General features: G+C 43.7%; 1 protein-coding gene across 2 annotated transcripts in view; it reads right to left on the reverse strand.

The window, feature by feature from the left end:
* The window catches only part of OTOA (otoancorin), a 79,717-nt gene that overhangs the window by 11,200 nt on the left and 41,270 nt on the right, over positions 1 to 27,247 (reverse strand). The window contains exons 16-24 of one of the 2 annotated variants that reach the window (XM_086375334.1): positions 26,811 to 26,869; positions 26,517 to 26,634; positions 23,214 to 23,287; positions 20,387 to 20,522; positions 19,235 to 19,425; positions 17,396 to 17,489; positions 10,657 to 10,786; positions 6,826 to 7,013; positions 4,842 to 4,997 (exon numbers count right to left, since the gene is read on the reverse strand). In XM_086375334.1, coding sequence (XP_086231460.1) covers positions 4,842 to 4,997; positions 6,826 to 7,013; positions 10,657 to 10,786; positions 17,396 to 17,489; positions 19,235 to 19,425; positions 20,387 to 20,522; positions 23,214 to 23,287; positions 26,517 to 26,634; positions 26,811 to 26,869 — 1,146 coding nt within the window. The remainder of the gene's footprint in view (positions 1 to 4,841; positions 4,998 to 6,825; positions 7,014 to 10,656; positions 10,787 to 17,395; positions 17,490 to 19,234; positions 19,426 to 20,386; positions 20,523 to 23,213; positions 23,288 to 26,516; positions 26,635 to 26,810; positions 26,870 to 27,247) is intronic. The other variant, XR_015154639.1, reaches the window with a different exon arrangement.

The following is a 27,247-nucleotide window of genomic DNA, read 5'->3' on the forward strand; positions in this document are numbered from 1 at the left end:
AAAGTGAATAGCTGTAAGATTTCAATCTCTCTGTTCATCCCTCTGGCTTCTATAATAGTTTTTTTCCTTTATATTGGTTTTTAAGCTGAACTATCTGTTAATGCAGTTCCGCCAGGTCTGACTATTAATCTAGAAACATGCATTTAAGGGTTTGATTGGGAGCTAAAGTTGAGGAACTGACTGCAAATGATATATGCAAATGTTAGGTTTTCATATCCCCTTCAAACATATTGATAAATCTCACTGCCATCCATGGGAATTGAAAATTGGTACAAAGGGAAAGAGATACTGTAGTTTCTAAGTTGGAGATATTTTCCTGTTTTCTCCCAGATTGCAAATAGAATGATTTTAATATTGGAAGTGTGATGTGGCACTTCTTAAGCCAGTCAAAACCAGTTTTAGAGTCACAGAACCCCAGGATTATAGAATGTCAGAGTGGAAGGAACTGCAGACTGGTGGGCCAGGGGGAGGTCCAACCCTCTCATCTTGCAAGCAAGGCAAATGTTAAACTGCCAGAAAGACAGAGTGTGATGATGACAATATACTGATGACAACAATGAAAACAACTGATTTTTTTGACTACTAGGTGCCAGGCATTGTTCACAGTGAAAGTGAAAGGCGCTCAGTCGTGTCTGACTCTTTGCGACCCCATGGACTGTAGCCCACCAGGCCCCTCTGTCCATGGAATTCTCCAGGCCAGAATACTGGAGTGGGTAGCCATTCCCTTCTCCAGGGGATCTTCCCAACCCAGGATCTAACCCAGGTTTCCCGCATTGCAGGTGGATTCTTAATGTCTGAGCCAGCAGGCAAGCCCATTGTTCACATATTTAACATGTATTAACTTACTTCACCCTTAGGGCCAGGACCTCCATGTTGCCCAACTCCAGCGGGGTTGGGCAGTTCACCCCGTGTTCTATTTGAATGTTGCCACTCAGTCATGAGACACGGCAATCCTGATTGCAAGAAGCTCATGAGAGTAGGGGACATGCCTTGGTTTTGCCTGCCTAGTATCCACGCTTCCCTGATAACACCATGCTTTTCTCTTTTGTGAACCACCTGTATTCATTTCCTTTTGCTGCTGTAACAGATTACCACAAACTCCGTGGCCTGAAATGACACGGATACATTCTATTATAGTTCTGGGGATCTTAAGTCCTAAAATGGGTTATCAGGATGTGTTCCTTTTGAGACTCTAGATTGCATTCATTTCCTTGTCTGTTTTAGCTCCTGGAGGCTGCCTGAAGTCCTTGACTCAGAGCCCCGTCTTCGATCTTCAAACCCAGCAGTACTGCACCTTCAAATCTCTCAATGTGTCCCCCTGCCTCCACTGTCACATTGCCCTCTCTATCTAGGGCCCCGCTGCCCTCACCTCCATCACTAAGGACCCTTGTGATTACCTTGGGCCCACCAGGATAATCTCCCACTGCAAGATTCTTAACCTAATCACATCAGCAAAGTTCCTTTTGCCACATAAGGGAACTTATTCATGGGTTCCAGCGATGAGGAAGTGGACACCTTTGGGGGTCATTACATAGCCTATCACACACGTGTTCCCCATTCTCAGTTCAGATGGTCTTGATGAGATGGATTCTACTCTCTGATGTGTGTCAGGCCAACCCACATATTCTACTTCTGACCAGATTGTTTAGAACTGGGCAATTGCATGATTGGAGGCAATGCTGGGGCTGTTTCAAAAATTAATGAGAAAGAAGCGCTTTTTTCTGAGGTTGCTAATTACATGATACGTAAGCCTAGTGCTGAAAATGACAGCTGAGGGGAGGGCCGCCTGAGAACCAAGTGAACACAGAGCAGCTAAGACACCCCCTTCCAGCAATACAGTGGATTAACTTCCTACCCAACAGAAACATATTCTGGGCAGAAGTTCTTCTTTTGCCCATGAAGGATTCACTGACACAGGAATCGCCCTCTCACCATAAACTGAAAAAAGTAAATGAAATGACTCTATTTAGACACTGGACAACAGGAAGCACAAGCCTATAATGCTGAAAGAAGGAAAACAAACCAGGTGAACCCCACAATTGCCCTTACTGTCTGCCCAGAGGCAGTTTCCGGGCTACGGAGCAGGAAAGGGAACCCAAAAAAGCCCAGTGGTCAGGCTGAGTTGAGGATACAGAGATTCAAGTCCAGAGAGGCCAGAGATGCTATAATTTGTCAAGCAAAGTACTGGAGAGGAAGAAACTGCACAGAGAGGAAACAGGGTCCATAAGTCTACAGAGAGGTTTTATCAAGCCTGGCTGAGCACTGATCACATGCAAGGAATGGAAGTCCACATAAATATCAAAGAGGCATCAGAAAGCAGGAGGCCAAACAATTCTCAGAGCTCACACGGAGCTGGGAAGAGTTCACATTCCCACCAGCCCTAGAGAAGAGATCTTGAACTATACGGAGCATTGGATGGAGTCCTCAGAAGAATCACGTCTCAGTGATGGGGATAAATTAACCACTGAATAAAGTTCACTCTCAGTTCAGTTCAGTCGCTCAGTCGTGTCCGACTCTTTGCGACCCCATGAATCGCAGCACGCCAGGCCTCCCTGTCCATCACCAACTCCCGGAGTTCACCCAAACCCATGTCCATTGAGTCGGTGATGCCATCCAGCCATCTCATCCTCTGTCGTCCCCTTCTCCTCCTGCCCCCAATCCCTCCCAGCATCAGGGTCTTTTCTAATGAGTCAACTCTTTGCATGAGGTGGCCAAAGTATTGGAGTTTCGGCTTCAACAACAATCCTTCCAAAGAACACCCAGGGCTGATCTCCTTTAGAATGGACTGGTTGGATCTCCTTGCAGTCCAAGGGACTCTCAAGAGTCTTCTCCAACACCACAGTTCAAAAGCATCAATTCTTCGGTGCTAAGCTTTCTTCACCATCCAACTCTCATATCCATACATGACTACTGGAAAAACCATAGGCTTGATTAGATGGACCTTTGTTGGCAAAGTAATGTCTCTGCTTTTCAATATACTATCTAGGTTGGTCATAACTTTTCCTTCCAAAGAGTAAGCATCTTTTAATTTCATGGCTGCAACCACCATCTGCAGTGATTTTGGAGCCCCCCAAAATAAAGTTTGACACTGTTTCCCCTGTTTCCCCATCTATTTCCCATGAAGTTATGGGACCAGATGCCATGATCTTAGTTTTCTGAATGATGAGCTTTAAGCCAACTTTTTCACTCTCCTCCTTCACTTTCATCAAGAGGCTTTTTAGTTCCTCTTCACTGTCTGCCATAAGGCTGGTGTCATCTGCATGTCTGAGATATTGATATTTCTCCTAGCAATCTTGATTCCAGTTTGTATTTCTGTGAAGTCAAGTGGGCCTTAGAAAGCATCACTACAAACAAAGCTAGTGGAGGTGATGGAATTCCAGTTGAGCTATTTCAAATCCTGAAAGACGATGCTGTGAAAGTGCTGCACTCAATATGCCAGCAAATTTGGAAAACTCAGCAGTGGCCACAGGACTGGAAAAGGTCAGTTTTCATTCCAATCCCAAAGAAAGCAATGCCAAAGAATGCTCAAACTACCGCACAATTGCACTCATCTCACACGCTAGTGAAGTAATGCTCAAAATTCTCCAAGCCAGGCTTCAGCAATATTTGAACCGTGAACTTCCAGATGTTCAAGCTGGTTTTAGAAAAGGCAGAAGAACCAGAGATCAAATTGCCAACATCCGCTGGATCATCGAAAAAGCAAGAGAGTTCCAGAAAAACATCTATTTCTGCTTTATTGACTATGCCAAAGCCTTTGACTGTGTGGATCACAATCAACTGTGGAAAATTCTGAAAGAGATGGAAATACCAGACCATCTGACCTGTCTCTTGAGAAACCTGTATGCAGGTCAGGAAGCAACAGTTAGAACTGGACATGGAACAACAGACTGGTCCCAAATAGGAAAAGGAGTACATCAAGGCTGTATATTGTCACCCTGCTTATTTAACTTCTATGCAGAGTACATCATGAGAAACGCTGGGCTGGAAGCTCACTCTAGATTCACCCTTATAATGCTCAAAGGGAAGCCTCAAAATCATCAAACTGATCTAAAAGTAATTGAAGTGTGTGCCAGAACAAAGCCTAGTACTCTTCAAAGGAGAACAACTGAACTGAGTGCTCAAAGATGTAAAATTCACAATGCCCATTAGCCCATTAAAATTTTTAGACTTACAAATAAGAAAATATGACCATAATTAGGGGGAAAATTAGCTAACAAAAAGACAATGATAAACTTCCCTGGTTGTCCAACGGTTAAGAATCTACCTGCCAGTGCAGGGGACACGGGTTTGAGCCCTGGTTTGGCAAGATCCCCATATGCCGAGAAGCAACTAAGCCCGTGCAGCACGACTACTTAAGTCCAAGAGCTTGGAGCCCATGTTCCGCAACAAGAGAAGCCACGGGAACGAGTAGTCCCACTCACCACAACTAGAGAAAGCCCACAGCAGCAGTGAAGATCCAGTGCAGCCAAAAATAAATAAATAGAAATGACAATGATAATGAAATTAGCAGCAAAGACTTTTATTTTTTTACAGTTATTTTTTAAGTCTTTATTGAATTTGTTACAATATTGTTTCTGTTTCATGTTTTGTGTGTTTTGTTTTTTGTTTTTTTTTTTTGCTGTTAGGCATACAGGATCTTAGCTCCCTGGCCAAGGATTGAATCCACATTTCATGCATTGAAAGTGAAGTCTTAACCACTGGACCACCAGGGAAGCCCCAGCAGCAAAGACTTTTAAAGTTGCTATAATGACTACTGTAAGTATGCTCTAGATTGTAAAGGAAAATATACACACTATTAAGACTGAAATAGAATACTTAAGAGATCCAGCATGTCTACTTACCTGCCCTGGGGTCCACTCTGTCTGCTGGCTGAGGGAAGCCACAGTATCAATGGAGCTGAGATCCAGCTGCTCCAGCTCACTCTCATTAAGAGCCAGAGCAATGCGCCCCAGGGAAACAATATGGTACTCTCTCCAGGAAGAAGGTATGTCCCAAACCTTCAGGTGAAAAAAAAAGGCAGATTAGACTGACCCCTACTGACTGTGGTTTCCCTCATAGCTCAGTTGGTAAAGAATCCACCTGCAATGCAGGAGACCCCAGTTCAATTCCCGCGTGGGGAAGATCCCCTGGAGAAGGAAAAGGCTACCGACTCTAGTATTCTAGCCTGGAAAATTCCATGACCTGTACGGTCCATGGGGTCGCAAAGAGTCGGACATGACTGAGCAACTTTCACTTTCACTTTTACTGACTGTATTTGAAACTGACATGGGGCAAATTTCTTTAATATATAAAGTTCTCAAACAAATCAATAAGAAAATAATGACTTTTTTTTAAACAGACAAAAACATGAATAGGAAATTCACAAGAAAAGAAACAAACATATGAGAAAAGTTGTCTCAGTCATATTAAAGAAATGTACGTTAACAACAATCAAAGAATAGTAAGTAGGCTGATCGAATTGACAAAGAGTAAAAAGAATGATCACTTATGGTATCGGAAAGATATGGGATAAAGGATGCCCTCATTTGTTGATGTTAAGAATGTAAATTGGTACATGCTTTTTAGAGGGAAATTTGGCTACATGCATCAAAAGCTTTTAAAACATTTATACTCTTTGATTCAGAAATTCCACCTCTGAGAATTTAGCCTAAGTAAATAATAAGACAAGTGCCCAAAGAAATATGTATAAATATATACATGGAGGCATTAAAAAAATAAAGTCTAAAAGTCTACCAACTAGTTAAATAAATAAAGACCAACCATAAAGTAGGATATTACATAGCTCTTTAAAAGGCTGATATAGATTTATATTTCTGATATATAATAATATGTGCTGTACACTGTTCGTGTGGAGAGGAAGCTATTGAAGTATGATCCTATTTTTTGTAACATATATATGTTAGATATATGAAATACATGTATGAAATATATAAATATATTTTACATGCATACACAGAAGTCTGGGAAGCTTCGGGTAAACATACCAAAATATTAATAGTGCTTGAAAGTGAAAGCAGTAGTCTCTCAGTCGTGTCTGACTCTTTACAACCCCGTGGACTGGAGCCTGCCAGGCTCCTCTGTCCACAGAGATTCTCCAGGCAAGGATACTGGAGTGGGTTGCCATGCCCTACTCCAGGGAATCTTCCCAACCCAGGCATCGAACCCAGGTCTCCCGCTTTGCAGGTGGATTCTTTACCGTTTGAGCTACCCGGTTATCTCCAGGTAAAAGATTGACTGATTTTCTTATTTATTATTTTCTGACTTGCCTACAATAAACTTGGATTACTCATATGAAAAACAGACTTATCATTTTAAGGAATTTAATATCTTAACCCCACAACCATAACTACATAGTCCACGACGATCTTAACAGCTGAAACAAGCCACTCAAGGGGATCTTTATAAAGATGGCAAATTACTTCCAGTTCTCTTTTTATTCCTTTCTGCTCTGTTCTCAGGTGACTTTGCAACAGATTCTGAGAAAACCTCCTGCAAGAAGCAGTGGGGTTCTCCAAGTGGAGAAAGAAAAGGCTTGATTCCTGGAAACCACCTCAGTCAGAGGCACCAGGGTATCCCCAAAATTTGATTTATGGAGCATCCTCTAGATGCCAAGACATCTCATCCCATCCCTAACAGAGCCCTGAGAGGGAGGAGCTGGAACCCTCTCAGGCTCATAGATCACAGCTTTGGCTCGGAGCAGACGCAGTGGGATTCCAACAAGATGACCCAAGTGCAAACTCCATGAGATGGGTCTGTGCACAGCAGGGCTGGGACCCTGGGCTGGGTTTCCCTCTGTGAGGGCTTCCTCCCTGACTCGGGCTTCACCTGTACTGCCTTCTCCTTCAGCTTCCTCAGCTGAGCCAGGCTGAAGCTCCTGACGGCCCCCAGCAGCTCCACGCTCCTGAGGAACGTGTCCTCCTCCAGGCAGAGCAGGTCCTCGGGGGCCCAGCAGGCATTGGCTTCGGCCAGCTTGATGATGTCATCGGAAGAGGGAGCCATGATGCCATGGCAACCTGAGGAATGGGTGACATGGAGAAGGAACAGACGAAAGGGAATTTCAGGAAATGTGAGTCTTTCCTCCTCCCCCGCCCCCCATGATCACTGGTTTCAGTAACTTTATTTTCATTTATTTATTTCTGGCTGTGAGGCCTGTGGGATCTTCATTCCCCGACTAGGGATCGAACCCAGGCCCCCTGCAATGAAAGCGCAGAGTCCCAACCACTGGACTGCCAGGGAATTCCCTGAGTCTGCTTCTTTATTGAAGTGAGTAATGTTCTTCTCCAAGTAGATTTACCCAAGAGAAGCGGTGTAGGGTAGAAGCTGAGCTCAGGCACCAGGGACCAGTTTGAATTAAACTTCTGCCGTGTCTTGCTAACTCTGTACAAAGCCCCACGCACACAGTAGAAGCTTTGCATCCCTCTGACTGGGCAGTAGGAGCTATTCACTCTGGTGAACAGTTCTGGCTTTAGATTCAAATCCAAAGCTACTTAACCCCTCTGTGCCTCGTACTCCTAGTCTATAAAATGAGGATTAAAATTTTGAATACCTTATAGAATTTTTGCGAGGACTAAACATATCATTACATGTAAAGCCAAGTATACAGTAAGCACTCAATACATGTTAGCCATTTTTATTACTTATACTACCTGTCATAGCCACCCCATGCATATGAGTTTGCAATCCAGAGTTAGAGTTAGGGCTTCCAGAATTATGAGGAAGATGTGCTCCTGTCTAAGTGTGGAAAGGGAAGATGACCCACCTGCCATAAAAGTCTTGGTAGAGGCTGTGGCCTTCCCATCCCAGGACAGACAAGAAATGGGTCTGTTACATTTTCCTTGGCAACAGGAGAAACCCATCCGTGTCAGTCTTTGAATAAGCTTAACCTTACCTAGTCAAACCATTTACTCACCAATACACAAATGAGATACTGCCTTAGCTGCCCCAGATGTGCATAGCCTAAGAGAAAACCAGGCCCCTTGTCTTAAGAAGAGTCCTGGATTTCCCATCTTAGTAGCTGACAACCCCTGATGCTCACAGACTTACCAGCACCACCCAGGGCTGGACATTTCTTGAGCCCTGTGGCCACATCCCTCTCACTGCATCTTCGATGGAAATTCATTGGACGTCAATCAAGAGGGAAAACTGCACCAGGTCAAAGGTACACGTCTGGTGCTCAAACATCTTTATCACAGCCCACTTGTAGAAGATAAAAGACCTGTCTCTCCCAGACCCCCTTGGCCCCACTTTCCAATGAAAGCAGGATCCAGTAAAAGTACGGAATTGAGGAGAAAAGAATGGTTTTAAAGTACAGCAGGGATTTGTGCTTATCACTGCTATGTTTCCAGGGCTTAGAATAGGGCCTGGCACATAGTAGGTATTCAGCAAATATTTGTTGAATGAATCAACACACACACACAAAATTTACCGAAGTGAAACCAAGTAGCAGTTCTGCTAATCCATTAGTTACTATAATCACAGCAGCAATTAATACCCAGAACCAACCAAAGAAAATGCCAACTAAGCACTGGAGGTAAGGGCCTCCTCCCCGGGTGAGAAAAGTCTTACTTTCTCATAGCCACGGACACAGGAGGAGCTTGTGACAACTGGACTGTTGGGCCGTGAGGGCCGTGGGGGCTAGTGGTGATCTTCAGCTGCTTTGGGTTCAGTTCCAAGAGCTGCCATTTACTAGCTCTGAGACTTTGGCCGAATCTCTGAGTCTCTTGAAACTTCATTTCCTTTGTTAAGAAAGTGGGAGGAACCATGCCACCCACCCCATAGGACAGAGGTGAGGACCCAAGGTGAGCATCAATCCGACCGTGATGCTGCCGTGCTTGCTGCCCCATGAAACCCTCACCTTAAGATCTCCTCTACAGGGAGACAAGGCTCCACTCCAGCCACACCGCCCTTCATGTCTCCTTCCTCCCCCAGTCCTGTCCACTCCTGTCTGCAGATGCTAACTTCACATGTCCACTGGCCCCGCTCCCAACTCCCTTGAGTCTTTCCTCAAGTGTCACCTTAGTGAAACCTTCCTTAACCAATCTCCTTTCAGATTACAACCCTGCACCCCACACTCTCTGACTCCTGTTCTTGCTTTAATTTCCTTCGTCTTAAAAAAATTTCATTGGAGGATAGTTACCTTACAATGCTGTGTTGGTTTCTGCTATACAGCAAAATGAATCCGAGATATATATCTGCTACATATATTTATCTCCCCTCTTTTTTTGATTTCTTTCCCACTCAGGTCACCCTAGAGCACAAAGCAGAGTTCCCTGAGCTACACCGTAGGTTCTTATTAGTTACCTATTTTACACATAGTAGTGTATATATGTCAAGCCCAATCTCCCAATTCTTCCTAGCCCCTCTTTCCCCTTGGAAGCAACCTAAATGTCCATCAACAGAGGAATGGATAAAGAAGATGTGGCACATATATACAATGGAATATTAGCCATAAAAAGGGAATGACATTGAGCCATTTGCAGAGACACAGATGGACCCAGAGACTGTCATATAGAGTGAAAAAGAGAAAAACAAATATCATGTGTTAACACACATGTGTGGGATCTAGAAAAATGGTACAGAAGAACCTATTTGCAAGCAGGAATACAGACATAGATAGACATAGAGAAGAAACAAATTTTCCTTCTTGATACTTATCACACAACACACTTCGTATTTCACTTACATCTGCAATTTATTGTCTGGCGACCCCACCCCATCTTGCCCCTGCCACCATTTGAAAATAAGCTCTATGACGGCAGGGATTTCTATTTTGTTCACGTAGTCGGTGCTCAAAAATTATTTGTTGCAAAAAACAAAAAGTCAGCATGGATTGTCAACTATCATTATTACAATTATTCTTTGGTCTGGTTAACTTTGTCTCCTCCTGCTGGGCACAAGTCTAAGCTTAATAGGTGTACAATAACACGTATTAATATCTAATACTTACTGAGCATTTCCTACATGCCAGGCACTCTTGTGGACATGTTGATAGGTTTAAAGGATGTTTAAGGGGCTTCCCTGGTAGCTCAGCTGGTAAAGAATCCACCTGCAATGCGGGAGATCTGGGTTTGATCCCTGGGTTGGGAAGATCCCCTACAGAAGGGAATGGATACCCACTCCAGTATTCTGGCCTGGAGAATTCCATGGACTGTATAGTCCATGGGGCTGCAAAGAGTCAGACACGACTGAGCAACTTTCACTTTCATAGGTTTAAACCCACCAGTCTTCACAATAATCTAGTGAGGTAGAGGCTTTCATTACCCTCATTTTACAGAGGATGAAACATGAGGCACAGAGAGGTTGGGGAGTTCACCCAAAGTCACACAGCTCACAAGTAGCAGCCCCAGGGTTCAAATCCAGTCAGCCTGGTCCCAGTACAGCAATTCACAGTCACACAGACATTTTGGCCCTTAAATCAATTGTTCTGAAATGTTTGTTGCACATGTTCACCCATTAAACCTACTGGCCTAACTGATGAGAACACGATATGATTTCAAATCACTTTACAAAGATGTAATTTTTGCCCTGTGGATTTTTGCTACTCATTGTTTTGCAAACACTACATCCAGTCCCTGGGACAAGGAGTCCGCCTGATGCCAGGAACTCAGCCAAAACACCGCTGCCAGACACAGACTCAGATACTCCAGAAACACTCACCAGGACTGGGGTCAGAGCTGGGCTTCTCTGCACTGCTGTTCCGAACAGATTCAAACACAGCCTGGAGGAATTCTTTAGGGGGCAAAGTCCCGGCCATCTTGGAAGCTGTTTGTTGAAGGATGTCAGGAAACTATGTGGGCAGAAAAGATGACGGACGAGGAATGAATAATAATTAAAGCACATTAAACAGAGACTTAAATCAGAGTGTAAAGTGGAACACTGCTGCGTTGCCTCCATTGCTTTGTTTTTTCTTTATACAGGCATGCATCGTTTCATTGTACTTTTTATTGCATTGCAGTACTGCATTTTTACATGTTGAAGGTTTGTGGTAACTCTGTGATGAGCAAATCAATCACCACCATTTTGCCAACAGCATTTGTTCATTTCAAGTCTCTGTGTCACATTTTGGTAATTTTCACAATATTTCGCACTTTTTCATCATTACTATATTTGTTATGGTGATCTGTGATCCATGACCCTTGATGTTACTATTATAATTGGGGCACCACAAACCACACCCTTATCAGACAGTGACCTTGACTGATAAATGTAGTGTGTGTTCTGACTGCTCTACCAATGAGCTGTTCCCATCTCTCTCCCTCTCCTCACACCTTCCTATTCTCTGAGACACAACAATATTGAAATCCGGTCAATTAGTAACCTGACGATGGCCTTTAAGTGTCAGAGTGAACAGAAGAGTCATAAGTCTCACTTTAAAACCTAGAAATGATTAAGCTTAGTGAGGAAAGCATGTCAAAAGCTGAGACAGGCTGAAAGCTAGGCCTCTTGCACCAAACAGTTAAATGAAATCGTGCATGCAAATGAAAAGTTCTTGAGCAAATAAAAAGTCCTACTTAGTGAACACACAGATGATAAGAAACCACAACAGTCTTATTGATGATGTGGAAAGTTTTAGTGGTCTGGTGTGTGCATGAAGTCACTTCAGTCGTGTCCGACTCTTTGCAACCCCATGGACTATAGCCTGCCAGGCTCCTCTGTCCATGGAGATTCTCTAGGCAGGAATGCTGGAGTGCGTCACCATGCCATCCTTCCGGGAATCCTCCTGACCCAGGGATCAAACCTGCTTCTCTTATGTCTCCTGCAGTAGAAGGTGGGTTCTTTACCACTAGCGCCACCTGGAAAGCCCTTCAGTGGTCCGGATAGAAGATCAAACCAACCACAACATTCTTTTAAGCCAAAGCCTAATCCAGAGCAAAGTCCAACCTTCAATTCTATGAAGAACTGAGAGGCTGAGAGAGGTGAGGAAGTTGCAGGGCAAAGATTGAAGCTAGCAGAAGTTGGTCCATGAGGTTTAAGAAAAGAAGTCTTCTCTATGAAAGGTTGTTGCTGACCCATGCAAAAACGCCAGGATTTTTGGCCTCCGGAGGAGAAGAATTCAATCCGGGGCCAGAGACGAGGCTTGATCACTCAGAGCTTTTGTGCAATAAAGTTTTATTAAAGTATAAAGGAGATACAGAAAGCTTCTGACATAGGGATCAGAAGGGGACAGAAAGAGTACCCCCTTGCTAGTGTTAGCAATGGAGTTATAGACTCTCTAATTAGTTATTCAGTTCAGTTCAGTTCAGTTCATTTCAGTCGCTCAGTCATGTCCAACTCTTTGCAACCCCATGAATTGCAGCATGCCAGGCCTCCCTGTCCATCACCAACTCCTGAAGTTCACTCAAACTCATAATTAGTTATTACAGTGAATCAAAAGAATATCTGGAGGTTGTAAAGACCTCACTAGACCTACTCCCATAATTTACATTTTAAGATAACAGGATTAGCCAGAAGGTTTTTTCCAGAGACTGTCCTCAAGCAGGATACATTATTGTTATATAATCCTAAGGAATGTAGAAGGAAAAAAAAAGTTTGTCCTTTCTTCCTCCTTGAGAATTCCAGACCCCTCTCTCCTTGGGGTCCCCTAGACTTCTTATCAACCTGCCTAGGAAACGACTGTCTCATCTATAACATAAAATTTCAAGATGAAGCAGCAAGTGCTGATGTAGAAGCTACATTAAGTTATCCAGAAGATCTAGCTAAGCTAATTAAAAAGATGGCTACACTAAACAGCCTTATATTGGAGAAAGATACCATCTAGGATGCACATAGCTAGAGAAGAGAAGTCAATGCCTGACTTCAAAGCTTGAAAGGACCAGCTGATTCTCTCTTTAGCGGCTAATTCAGCTGGTGACTTTAAGTTGAAGCCAGTTCTCATTTACCATTTCAAAAATCCTAGGGTCCTTAAGCATTATGCTAAATATACTCTCTCTGCACTCTATAAATGGGACAATAAAGCCTAGATGACAGCACATCTGAGTGCAGTATGGTTTACTAAATATTTCAAGCCCACTGTTGAGACCCACTACCCAGAAAAAGAGATTCCTTTCAAAATATTACTGTTCATTGACAATGCACTCAAGAGTTCTGATGGAGATGTGCAATGAGATTGATGTTGTTTTCATACTTAACAAAACATCCACTCTGTAGCCCATAGATCAAGGAATACTTTTGGCTTATTATTTAAATGTTTTATTATTCAATTAAATTATTATTATTTTAAAAGCCTTATTATTTAAAAATACATTTCCTAAGACTATGATTGCCACAGATAATAACTCCTCTGATGGATCTGGGGAAAATAAATTAAACACCTCCTGGAAAGGATGGTTATTCTAGATGCCATTAAACACTTGTGATTCAAGCAAAGTGGTCAAAATATCAATACTAACAGGGATTTGGAAGAAGTTGATTCCAACCCTTGTGGATGACTTTGAGGCATTCAAGACATCAGTGGAGGAAGTAACTGAAGATGTGGTGAAAATAGCAAGAGAACTAGAAATAGAAGTGAAGCCTAAAGATGTGACTGAAACAAGAGTCTCTATCTGCAAAACATTAACAACTCACTGAAGGCTTAGATGATAGTTAGCATTTTTAGCAACAAAGTACTTTTTATTTAATGTATTTACATTGTTTTTTAGGCATAATACTATTGCACACTAATAGACTATCAGATCAGATCAGATCAGTCGCTCAGTCCTGTCTGACTCTTTGTGATCCCATGAATCGCAGCACACCAGGCCTCCCTGTCCATCACCAACTCCCGGAGTTCACTCAGACTCACATCCATCGAGTCAGTGATGCCATCCAGCCATCTCATCCCCTGTCGTCCCCTTCTCCTCCTGCCCCCAATCCCTCCCAGCATCAGGGTCTTTTCCAATGAATCAATTCTTCGCATGAGGTGGCCAAAATACTGGAGTTTCAGCTTTAGCATCATTAAACATAACTTTCCTATGCACTTGGAAACCAAAAAATAAAAAAATTCATGTGACTCAATGTATTGCAATACTCACTTTATTGTGGTGGTCAGTAACCCAACCCACAATATCTCTGAGGTGTGCTTGTAGCAGCTTCTCATATAAATTTAATTCTTAGCCCAACTAACCTAGTCTCTACAAAGAGTCATATAAAATGATATCCAACCTCAGTGCTAATCCAATACATGTTCGTATATATAGCTTTCACCCATCAGATTGTAAGAAATAAAGTGATAATACCTAATGCTAGCCAAGATGTAGGAATTATGCGTACTTATTTCTCTATGGGACTATTAGACGGTGTATCATTACCACCTGAAAACATCTATAAAAATGTATGCATGCCTGTCTCTTTTGGTGGTGTACTGTTTTTCAATTTTCATTAAAATATACATGTATAAAAGGAGGAGAAAAGAGTTATCTCTGAGTTCGAGGTAAAGACTAGCAATGAAGGGGCTTCTAGTTGCCCTAAGAAAGGTGCCATGTCTTATCCAGAGCTGATACACTTTTTCAAGACTCGGGATATTATTGGTAAATCTGTCCAAGAGTCCAGAGAATTCATCAAACTCTCCCCTGCAGTTGCGTGTGTCCCAAAAGTCACCAGGTTATATGTAGTTCCTCCTTCTATTCTAATTTTCAGAATCAGAGTTACAGTCTAAGCCAGTAGTTCCCAGTCCAGGTTGTAGGTTAGAAGCACCTGGGAAATTCACACTCAGGCCCCACCCTAGAGATTCGAGACCATTGGTCTAGGGTCGGGCCATGTATCTGTCCATTTTAGTTCCCTGGTGCTTCCCATATTGGAGAAGGAAATGGCAACCCACTCCAGTGTTCTTGCCTGAAGAATCCCAGGGACGGGGGAGCCTGGTGGGCTGCCGTCTCTGGGGTCACACAGAGTCGGACACGACTGAAGTGACGCAGCAGCAGCTTCCCATATGGAGTTAAGGTCACGAGCGGCTGCTCTAAGATAAACAGTTAACTTTTAACAGGAGATTACACAGCAGAGTATTTTCCATTTTGTATTTTTAAAGGGAGGAGGAGGATTTTTCATAAAGGATGCAGAAAAATCTAGGAAGAGCAACTACCATTGATGAGAGAGGCTGGGGACCCAGAAACACAGAGCCAGAAACTTCACATTCTGTAGCCTTTGATGTATTGGGGATTTTTCTAACCCAAGTATGTATTTCTTGTTCTATTAACACTTCAGTCATTAAAACTAAAAGTAGAATAAGACTGCTGAAAGAAATATCAACAACCTCAGATATGCAGATTACACCACCCTAATAGCAGAAAGCAAAGAGAAACTAAAGAGTTTCTTGATGAAGGTGAAAGAGAGTGAAAAAGCTGGCTTAAAACTCAACATTCAAAAACTGAAGATCATGACATCCAGTCCCATCACTTCATGGCAAATACATGGGGAAAAAAATGGAAACAGTGACAGACTTTATTTTCTTGGGCTTCAAAATCACTGCAGACAGTGACTGCAGCCATGAAATTAAAAGACACTTGCTGCTTGGAAGAAAAGCTATGACAAACCTAGACAGCATATTCAAAAGCACAGACATTACTTTGCCAACAAAGGTCCATCTAGTCAAAACTATGGTGTTTTCAGTAGTCATGTATAGATGGGAGAGTTGGACCATTAAGAAGGCCAAGCATCAAAAAACTGATGCTTTTGAACTATGGTGTTGGAAAAGACTCACGAGTCCTTTGGACAGCAAGGAGATCAAACCAGTCAATCCTAAAGGAAATCAACCCTGAATATTCACTGGAAGGACTGATGCTGAAGCTGATGCTCCAATACCTTGGTCATCTGATGTGAAGAGCCAACTCACTGGAAAAGACCCTGATGTGGGGAAAGACTGAAGGCAGGAGGAGAAGCGGACGATAGAGGATGAGATGGTCGGATGGCATCATCAACTCAATGGGCATGAGTTTGAGCAAACTCAGGGAGACAGTAAAGGACAGGGAAGCCTGGCGCGCTGCAGTTCATGGGGTCACAAAGAGTCAGACACGACTGAGTGACAGAAGAAAAACAAAAAAGAATAATACCACAAAACATCCACATGCCCACAACCCAGATTAAAAACTAAAACATCACAAATAAAACCGATGGCTCATCCTAGGCCTCCCTCCTTCCCCAGAAGTAACTCTCACTGCAAATTCAGTATTTGATAATTAACCATTCTCATGCACTTTTAAACTTCTCTTACATATGGAATTGTTTTGAATGTGCTTAAAATTAATCTAACTAGTATTTATTTACTTAGTATCCTACTGTATGTATTTTTTGAAACTTTTTTAAATCACACATTGTGTTTCTGAGATTTTTAACTATGTTGATACAAAACTTTTTCAATTTTAAAAATTGATTTTTAAAAAAACTAGATAAGCTTATAAGACACATGCATCTGCTGCTTATGACTCTGGGTTTGGACACCCCAAGAGAAGATTTTACCGTGACTGGACACCGGATGTTGCTGTTCTTATGTGAATCTGGGTGACACGCGAGGTATTCGGGTACCCTGAGCGAGTATGACAACGTACATCTTACGTGTGTGCGTACGGAGAATGAAAGTGTGTGGAGGTGCTTTGCAGTCTATCTAACTCTTGTTCAGCACATCCCCTCCTACCCCACCCTCCACCTGCATGGAGGAAATTTCCTGCCCCACTAAGGTGGGCTTGATCATATAACTTACTTTGGCTACTGAAATGTGATGGTTAGTAGTTTCCCAGCCCAGGCTTTAAAGAGAACTGCACTTTGCCCTCCCTTTTGTAGAGTTTCAAATTTCCACAGCAAGAAAAACAGGTTCCAGGGAGCCTAGCCCCAGAGGCAGACTCGTAGCCCCAGACCCACAGAGCAGTCAGCAAAAAAATAAATGTTTTCTGTTGCATGCCACTGAGAGTGTGCAGCTTTGTTACACGCAGGAGATGACTAGTACGTGACAATTTGGCATGCCTCCTGGCCTTGTCGAACTCTTGGGGAGTTGCTGCAAGGATAATGTTACACCCAAACGCAATGCTCAATTAAGATTTGGTTTGGGATCGAATATGTTTGCCCATGTGACTGCACACGCTGGACACACATGTTGTGTACATATGGTGCTGATGCGTGTAAGCCCTCCAACAGGCATGCATGTGGGAAGCACAAGGATAGCAGAGTGGCAGCCAAATGACAGCTCCCAAGTCACACACATCTGCCTAGAAGCCACGTGAAAGGCTCAGAGTTCCTTTAGCTGCTGCCTCACTGCCTTTCCCTGAACCCTGGGCACCCTGAAGTGGAGCTGGAAACATCTGAGCTCTTTGAGGCAGGGAGGAGCTTTCCAGAAAGATGAACTGACAGCAAACCCAAGGGACTATAACTAACCACATTTTTCTCTTCTTCAAACTCCTTCAGCCTTCTCTAAGATAGAACATTGTGGTACCTTTGTGGCAACAGAGCTTAATTCATCTCCTGAGAAAAGCACTAGAAAGGATTCCAAATCCTTCGCTGTCTCAGCTGTCCAGTTCTGGGGGAGTCTAGGAGAGAGAATAAGCAGTAAATGGAAAGATCGTGCTGTTGCCCTTGTCCCGCAGCATCTTTTTCTGTTAGGAAAAGGTTATCTATATACCCGGAGAAGCTGTCAATCATGTGGTCCACATCCCTAACCAAGAAAACAGACATGTGATGTAGGCTGACCAATGAGAATCATCCTGGGACTTTTGATGGAACTATGAGAGAAGCTCTCTTTCTTCTGGTATCTCTAGCAATAAAAAGGATATTGCAGGTGAATACTATCACCAAATGGAGAAAATAAAGGCCACACCCAAGAACACAGAGCTGAGAGGTGGGAGGAACATTTTCCTGATGACATCATTCGAGACCCTGGATCCAGCCATGCCTGAAGTCACATTCACTTCTAAACTCGATCAACTCCCATTTTTTTTAGTGTGAATTGAGCTCCTGAATTTCTTTCATTTGCATCAGAGTGTTTCCTTCCTCCCTTTCCTCAACAGAAAAGTAATGCTATATTTGTTCCTTTTATAATTACCATTATAAGTCTCGTCCTATAGCAAGATAAAATTTCCTCTCAAACTTGGCAGAATAAAAACTTGCCAGGATCCTGGCCCTGACCCAGGATCCACTGTTGTTCTTATGGAGACACAAATGTCTACAGGGACATACCCCACACTATCTCTAAAGGATGTCTGGTGATATCTCTAAAGGAGATCTGCCTAATTAGCAGTGATAAGCCTTCTGCTAAGACCAAGGCAAACCATCCCTAGCCAAAAAAACTCCCTTTATCTCTTTCATTAACAATAGTATCCCATTAGACTATAAGTTCCATGACAACAGGTAATAACACATGTAATAATAACAGCTGAATCCTCATTCCTTGTGATAAAGCAGTTGTCAAATACTCAGTTCTACGTGTGGGGCACCGTTGTAAGTCCTTTGCATGCATTAACTCAGCTAATTGTCACAACAGCCCTGTGGGGACTCTCGCTGCCCCCATCCTGCAGATGCAAAAATAAAATGCAAAAAGACTGAGTAGCTTTTCCCAGATCACACAGGCTGTAGGTGATAGAAAAATTTAACCCAAGGACTCAGGCTCCAAGTCCCGGCTCTTAAACTCTATATAGTATTAAGTGCCTGGGCCATAGTAACTACTCCAAAGACATTTGTTGTCTAACCATTAACTGAGGTCTAAGCCCTACTCAAATCTGACCTAACTTCAGAAAATTCTGCATGGGAAAGCACAGCTCTGTTTTCCCCCAGGGAGTTCTCACTCACCCAGAGCTGACAGTGCCTCAGTTATTTGCATTATTATTATTGTTGTTGTTTTAACAACAATAATAATAACACCTCCTTGCATTTGTAACGTGCCATCTTTTTTTTCAAAGTTTATTTTTTGGCTGCATCTCACAGCATGTGGGATCTTAGTTCCCCAACCAGGGATTGAACCCACTCCCCCTGCCTTCAAAGCATGGTACTAGGCCACCAGAGAAGTCCCATAAAGTGCCATCTTTTTTGAGACTCCTTCCCTTTCCATAAGCCAAGATGTATTGGTGACAACCACATGAGGCCTGCAGAGAAGCTATCATTCTCACTTTACAGGGAATCTGAGTCCAAAAGAAGAAAGGTCGAGTTTCCAGAATAAATCCCAGGATCTAACCTCATCACAAGTTAGAGACTCCGCTTTGAGGCGGAAGAGCCAGGGCCGGGGGCCCCTCTGCCAGCAGCCCCACCCCAGCCCCGGAGCCGAGCCTGGGGCCCTCCTCACCCATGCTGTTCCAGGAGCCTCAGCCTCAGCGCCGCCTTCTGCTGGGGGCTGAGGTCCAGGCAGTCTCTGAGGCCACGCAGGGCGGTGGCCCAGGCGCTGGGGGACAACCCGCGGCGGATGACGGCTGCTGGCAGGTGACAGAGCAAGTTCCCCAGGATGTCCACGGTGTACTCGTCAGCAATGGTGTGGCTCTGAAATTGACAAGTGGAGCTGGTGGAAAGGCCCAGTGGGTTCCAGATCGTGATCCCATAAAACACTTCCTGACCCCAAACCTCACCAAGGTTTCAGGATCTGAACCACCTACCCTACCGTGGACTTACACAAGGCCTAATTTCACTCCAAGGGAGTAGGCCTCAGAAGTCTGGGCGACCACACGGAGTGCGGGGTGGGTGTGGGCAGAAGACTTGTCCATCAGGAGCACTCATTCACTGAGGCTGTGGTCACTGTCACTGTTACTGCTCTGGGGACACCCCATTGTTCAGTACCCATTATGATGAGAGTACAGCAGTAACAGTACTTTCAAGTTTGTAGGCCCTTGAAAGCCTCCAAAGCTCTTTCTCAAAATGCCAAAAATAGCTAACATTTATTCAGTGCTTACTATGTGCTCGGCACTGTTTTAAGTGTTTCCAGGTCTTACTCTCTTCATCTTCAAAGTAACTAACTGTACAAGTACTAATATCATACACTTTTTCAAGATAAATAAACTGCCAGCTTGGCCCTTTGAGCCTTTGCATTAAACAATATATTACCTATTTCACGTCCTCGAGAGCTCTATGAACAAAGTGCTACTGTACCCATTTTACAGATGAGGAGACTGAGGTTCAAGGATGGGAAGTGACCTGCCCAAAGCCACAAAACCAATCACTGGCAGAGACTTGTCCAGAGCCCAGACTCTGTGTACTGTGCTCTTTCCAGTCCTCCAGGGTGGCCTCCCCTCATTCAGGCCCCAGAATGGAAGTCCCCAGAACCAGAGGCCAAGAGTGTCCCACCCAGTGGTTTCAGAGCCAGCTTTGAGACCCACAAATCAGACTTCTGGCCCTCACATCAGACCTGAGAACCCAGCCAGCTCCTCTGAGGACTCCCCAGGATGCCCACAGGCCCCAGAGGGGAAGGGACATGAGTCAAAGTGTCACCCAGGAAGAGTTTCCTTACCAGGCACTGCTGCACTTTCTTGAGGATGGAATTTTTTTTGTGGGAATCCAAAACCAAGGAGTCCAACTGACTCTTCCCCAGGCTGATCAGGAAGGGCACACACTGAGAAGCTGGGATGGAAGCCAGGTAGTGAGCCCTGGAGAGAGATGGGAGAATGAGGGAAGGAAAACAGGGGCTGCTCTCTATTTGCCCAAGAACTTATCGCAGAGCTGATCCTTAAGTATTGGTTCTCCCCAGTGATGTCCTGGCTCCTTTGAGCAGAGAGCAAGCCTCCCACCCATCATTTTTCTTTTTTACTGGCAGGAAAAAAAACTTCCCATAATGCTCTTCTCTCACAGGTGGAAACAAGTTTCCCATCATGCTCCTCTTCCCTGACCCAACAGCAGGATATGAGAACAGGTTCTCCATAGACAAAAGCTGCCTGCTGGACTGGTTGAGGGGAGATATGAAGAAAGAAAATGAAAAACCAGAAGAAGAAAGAGACAAAGAGGAGGCAAAAACGAAATAGAAAGTGGAGGGAAAAAGATGAGGAGAGAGTGGGGAGAGAAATGATTCCCAATTCTGTCAACCCCAGGATTCTCTAGGGCAAAGAGACCAGTTAATAACACAGATTATTTCAGCTAGTAATGGATGGAAGGAAGAAAATTAAATGGCTCTATAATGAAGGATGATGTGGGGACCACCCAGGGAAGCCCCTCTGAAGGGAGTACTGTTTGAGTTGAGAACTCTCCTCCAAGCTCTTGACCTTATATTCTCAAGAGGAGCAATATTTCCCCCAATGGGGAGAAACTGGTTCAGGGAGAGGGAGGGAATGAGGGTGGGAAATATTCGTTATAACAGTGATTTGTGACCTGCCAAAGCTCAACCCTACCCAATACAATTTTATTCCTTATAATTTCTCTCATTATGGAGAAATTAAATTTTTCTCCTTTGGGAGGCAATAATGAAATAAAGGTTGAGAAAGACCCATGTGGCATCACTGCCACCTCACTATTCCAATACCAAATTCAACCTCCTCCTTTCAAACATGTTCTGCCTTCTCTCTGCCATCCAAGACTCCTTCATCTCTTTATCCCTAAATCTTTCTTTGCTGGCTCCTCAGTAATACTCAAATCTGTTCTTGTCTCTCAATTCCTAATGTCACTGTCTTACTTATTTTTTCATTCATTCAGTCAGAGGGCTTCCCTGGTAGCTCAGACAGTAAAGAATCTGCTTGCAATGCGAGATACCCGGATTTGATCCCTGGGTTGGGAAAATACTCTGGAGAAGGGAATGGCAACCCACTCCAGTATTCTCGCCTGGATAATTCCATGGACAGAGGAGCCTGGCAGGCTACAGTTCATGGGGTCACAAAGCGTCGGACATGACTGTGCGACTAACACTTTCACTTTCACACTTTACTTTCATTCATTCAGCAAATAAATAGAGCATCTGCGGCATGCCAGGACTTCCCAGGTGGCAGTAGTGGTAAAGAGCCTGCTTGCCAACACAGAAGATGTAAAGAGACATGGGTTCAATCCCTGGATCAGGAAGATCCCCTGGAGGAGGGCACTGCAACTCACTCCAGTCTTCTTGCCTGGGGAATCTCATGGACAGAGGAGCCTAGTGGGATACAGTCCATAGGTTAGCAAAGAGTTGGACACAACTGAAGTAACTTAGCATGCATGCATGCTGCCAAGCACTGTGCTGGGCACCAGCTACCAACATGAATAAGACATGTGCAGCAGGTCCCTACCCTCAGGATTCTCTAGGGGGAAGAAACACAGAAACCAATTAATAAAACAGATTATTTCAGCTAGTAATGAATGGAAGGAAGAAAATTAAATGGCTCTATCATGGAGGATGATCTGGGGACAGCTAGGGGAACCCCTCTGAAGGGAGTACTGTTTGAGCTGAGACATGGATATGTGGAATAACATATCCATGCCATATGTGGAATAACAACCATGCCAAGGTCAAGTTTATAGAAATAAGCCTCCACTGTCTCTCTCCTTCCAGCCAGGCTCCCTGCACTCCATCCTCTCTATGGACTGTGATGATGATCTCTCTGAAACATAAACCTGTGCCCAGAATACAAAACATCCCAGAGTGTCACACAAGCCCTCCCTGACCTCTCTGGCCTTCTCACTTGAGCCCCTGGATCCAGCTATGCCTGAAGTCCACACCTGGATTTTCCTGAACACAAAATTACCTTTTATTGCCTAAGCCAGTTTGAGTTAAGGTTCTGTTACTTTCAATTAAATATCAACTTGATATTATAGTTAGCTTAACACTTGTCTGTTTTTCCTCCATGAGAATGTAGGCTTTTATAAGGGGAAAATTAACTTACCTCTTAGAACTTAGTATGTAGTAAGTACTCAACAAATATTTTTAATTTAGTGAAGACAATGGCAGCAAGAGAAGGAAGAGGGAAATAAATAGAAAAAGAGAGAAACTGTGTCCAGACCATATTTAAAAAGCAGGGCTGCCCCCCAGACCTGAACACCCACTCATCTTAGAAATCCGACTGTTCACATTAGTCCTGATTCCCCTGCCCAGACCCAGCTGTGAGGCCAGCTCAGATGTGACCTGCTTCACTGGCATTCACTCATTCAAGCTCAGGTTGCCTTGGCTTTGGTTTTTAAATAACAAGAAAAAGCAAGAGAGTCTGCCTGAAACATCAACGTGGGGCTCAGAATTTATCTGCTGGATCTCAAGGATTTAACAGTCGAAGGCACTCCCTACTTGCCTCCAGTTCGTCACCAACATCCAGGGAAAGAGAATCACTTTGGCTTTGGGGACACCCACCGATCATACTGCCAAAAAGGGGGACTTGATGTTCACTTACGGAAGTGCAGCCAAGAGGAAGGGTGGCATAGAGGACCTGGAAACCTCCCAGTATTTCCACGCCAAACAGTTAACCTGAAAGATGAAAGCAGTTCTAGGAATTGAGTCCAATAAGACCAAACACAGATTGTGCTTTCTGTGGGTCAGACACTGTTCTAAGTGCTTTGAATGCATTCACTTATTAACTTATACATTCACTTTAACAGCCTAAGATGTAGGTAACACTATTACACCAAGTTTATGGATGAGGAAACTGGGGCAAGAACAAGATGCCCACAAAAATTTAAGTCTGAGAATGCTCACCACAGTTTCTTTTATAACTATAAACAAGACGTGACCTTAAGATACATCACTAGGGGACTGACTAAGTAAATTATGGTATAGTCATATGGTGGAATACTACGCAACTATTTTGTTTCCATATGGTAGATTTATGTGTGCGTGTATCATATACATTTAAACAGAACGTTGCGTATGGCGTGAGCTTATTTGTGTTTTTTAAATTACATGTAGATATGTTTTAGATATACCAAAAATTCTCCAAGTCAATAGCAAACTTCCTCTGTAGTTATACCTCTGAAGCCGCATGACTGACATTTGAGGCAGGATAAATCCATGTTGCAGGAACTGTCCTCAGGATCATGGGATGGTTAAGTAGCATCCCTGGCGTCTACCTCCTAGATGCCAGTAACATCTCCCCCAGGTGTGATGAAAAAAGGTGTTTCCAGATATGTCCAAATGGTCCCTTGTTGGAAACTATGCTCTAGGAGAAATTTTACTTTCTCTCTATTGTTTTGTTTTATAAGAATTATGTGTTTTCAGCAAAAAGATAAACAATAAAGGCAAATTTTCTAATTACTGGTATCTGAAGGTTCTTAGAACTGGGCAGAGTCAGGTAAGGAGGTTTATGGAGACATCTCTTCCTATTTGAAGGTGCAGGTCTTCCTCAAAGCGGGCCTGAACTCTATCCATTGCATCAGTTGGATAAGTGGAAGGAGACAGCCACGCCAAGGTCCAGGTTAAAGAAACTACCTGCTTCCCGCCCTACCTGGGTAAGGCTTTTTGTAGATTTCAGTGGTTCTTACCAGGGAACTGTCAAAATGAAAGGTATCAGGCTTCGTACCTGATACCTTCGTACCTGGAGCCCCAGGGAAACTCTGCAAGTGGGGCTCTGTATTTTTCAAGTATTGCTGAGGTATAATCGATATGCAGAGAATTACACATATTTAATGCATACTCTTTGATGAGACGAGCACAGGCAAACATCCGTGATGGCAGGCATCACCACAGTCGGGGTAATAGGCGTGCCCAGCATCTCCCAAAGTGTCCTTCTGTCCCTTTGCTTTGGTTCTTTAGAAAGAGCACATAACTTGAGAGCAACCCTCTTAGCAAATTGTGAAGTGCAGATACCATATTGTGAACTGCAGGTGCTGTGCGGTACTGCTAACTGCTGCTGCTAAGTCGCTTCAGTCGTGTCCGACTCTGTGCGACCCCATAGACGGCAGCCCACCAGGCTCCCCTGTCCCTGGGATTCGCCAGGCAAGAACACTGGAGTGGGTTGCCATTCCCTTCTTCAATGCATGAAAGTGAAAAGTGAAAGTGAAGTCACTCAGTTGTGTCCGACTCTTAGCGACCCCATGGACTGCAGCCCACCAGGCTCCTCCGCCCATGGGATTTTCCAGGCAAGAGTACTGGAGTGGGGTGCCCCTGCCTTCTCCGCTGTGTGGAACAGCACATCACAACTCGCTCATCCAGCAAAACTGAAACGTGCTGCACAGCAGACAAGCCTTCCAGGCAGTGCTGATGCAAGCTCGGCTTTGAGAACCACTGACAGAATAAACAATCCGAGGGAATGACAGGCTTCATTAAAATTTTGCACATTATTCTAATGATTTCAAAGGATTATATAGTTGGCTTTACCCTTCCTGGCTCTTGGGGAGAAAATTCTCTTTTCATTTTTGTTCTGTTGCAAATATTTTCAAATTTTCCTTGTTATGGCTGCTTAGATACACCCATCATTTAAAAGTGGGACATTTAACTTCCAAATACATGGGTGTTTTTTAAGTATCCTTGATATTAATTTTCTCATTTAAATGCTTTCTTCTCTGCAATCACCCTCTTTGTTTTTTCAGTCTTTTAACTTTATTGAGGTTTTCAATGGCTAAGTCAAAGAGCTTTCTCAGTAAATGTTACATTGCACTTGAAAATATGTGGATTATTTTCAAATATCTTCTAATATTGATCTCTAACACAATTCCACAGTGATAAGAGAACAGACCCTGTATGGCTTCAATGCCTTTAGACCAGGAAATGTTTGCACCTTGTTTTATGGCCCTGGATATGTTCCAGTGACTCCTGGTTTATAGTCTACAAGAACTTGAATAGAACCTATATCCTGCTGTTGTGTGAAAATTGTATAAATCTTAATTATGTTGAATTGGTTCATAATGCTTTTTCAGGTCTACTATAAACTTTCTGCCTGTTCATTCTATTAATATTCGAGAGTTTGATATAGAAACTCCAATCTGAAATTATCTACTTAAAAAAATAATTGTAATATATAGTGGAACTGTGTGTGACTTTGTTCAGTATTTTTCAAGTCTCCTTGGAAATGTGTTATCATACTTCCATTATTTAAGAAAGAAAAACAAAAAAATAAAAGATTTTTTAAAATAATAAAAAATAAAAATATATGGAAGCGGGGGAAAAAAAGAAAATGTTATTGCTTGGAAACATTTCATTCAGATCTGAAATGCACAGTGCTCACCCTCTCAGACACTATACAGCTCACTGCTTACACTCCAAGTCCAAACGCTGCTCCCCAGGCCTGTTTTCACTTACTTAGATATAGTGAAAATCAGGCACTGCTTCTGGTCTCCCCAAAGAGTTAAAGAGTCTCCTTAACTGTTTGGAAAGTGAAGTTCTAAATGAAAAATTAAATTCTCCCAGAGGACTGTTCCCATGCCAGGCTACCCCTGGCAAGAATAGAAAGGTAGATGAGGGTGTGACTAGCACTCCCAGGAGAGCGTAGTTGTAAATGTGCAAAAATGGTCTACTTGCCAACTGAAATCTGAGGTTCACACCTGGGTATAGAATAGCCCGTCTGCTGAGACTCTGGCTGCAGAGGCATGGGTATGTGGAGCTTTTAAAACAGAAATTAGAGAAAAGCTGGCTCAATACTTGGCCCCATATCATCACCTGCATCAGTAATCCTGGCACGAGTATCTTAAGACACCACAGTTAATCCACCCGGTGACCGGGGTAGGGAGAGAGAAGGAGAAGCAGGGAAGGGCTTTGATGGTACCTGATATGGTGAAAGCAGAGAGAAGTTGTTCTCGAAATACTGGAAATGAGCCAGAAAGGAGTCGGCGCTCATAGCGTCAATGTGGGGGCACGTCACACCTTTGAGCAGCTGCCCTGCACTAGAAAATGAGACAAGGGGCCCAGGAGAAAGGGGCAGCAGGGAGGAGGAAAGAAGGAGCAAGAGCAGGCAGATCTGATCCGACACCCACTGCAGGCAGGACATCCGACTCTCCCTCCGGGGGAATAAGGCTCCTGGAGAAGGAGACTGCAGAGGGCTCGTCAGCCCCAGGCTCACCTCAGGAGCTCCTCAGGTCTCCTGGTCGTCTTTGACAGAAGCTCAAACAGGAACAAGGCCTGAGGGAAAAGAATGATTGCCACATTGATGGAGCACTCATGGGCCATCGTCCTGAGTCCTATGCTCCCATTTCACAGATGGGAAAATGGAAGCTTTGTTATTTACCTAGAACCACACACTTGCGGGAATTCCCTGGTGGCTCAGAGTCTGCCTGCAATGCGGGAGGCCCGAGTTCCATCCCTGGGTCAGGAAGACCCCCTGGAGAAGGAAATGGCAACCCACTCCAGTATTCTCGCCTGGAAAATCCCATGAATGGAGGAGCCTGGAAGCAGCATTCCAAAAAGTCAGACACGACTAAGCGTCACTTTCACTTTCACTTTCACACAGTCTCTAAGCTGCTGAGCTGGGATTTGAGCTGGTGTCCTGTGATTGCAGAG

This window comes from Bos grunniens, chromosome 25 (genome assembly GCF_055505025.1).
Source record: "Bos grunniens cultivar Pamir isolate PY7600 chromosome 25, Bosgru_T2T1.0, whole genome shotgun sequence".
NCBI classification, from domain to species: Eukaryota; Metazoa; Chordata; class Mammalia; order Artiodactyla; family Bovidae; genus Bos; species Bos grunniens.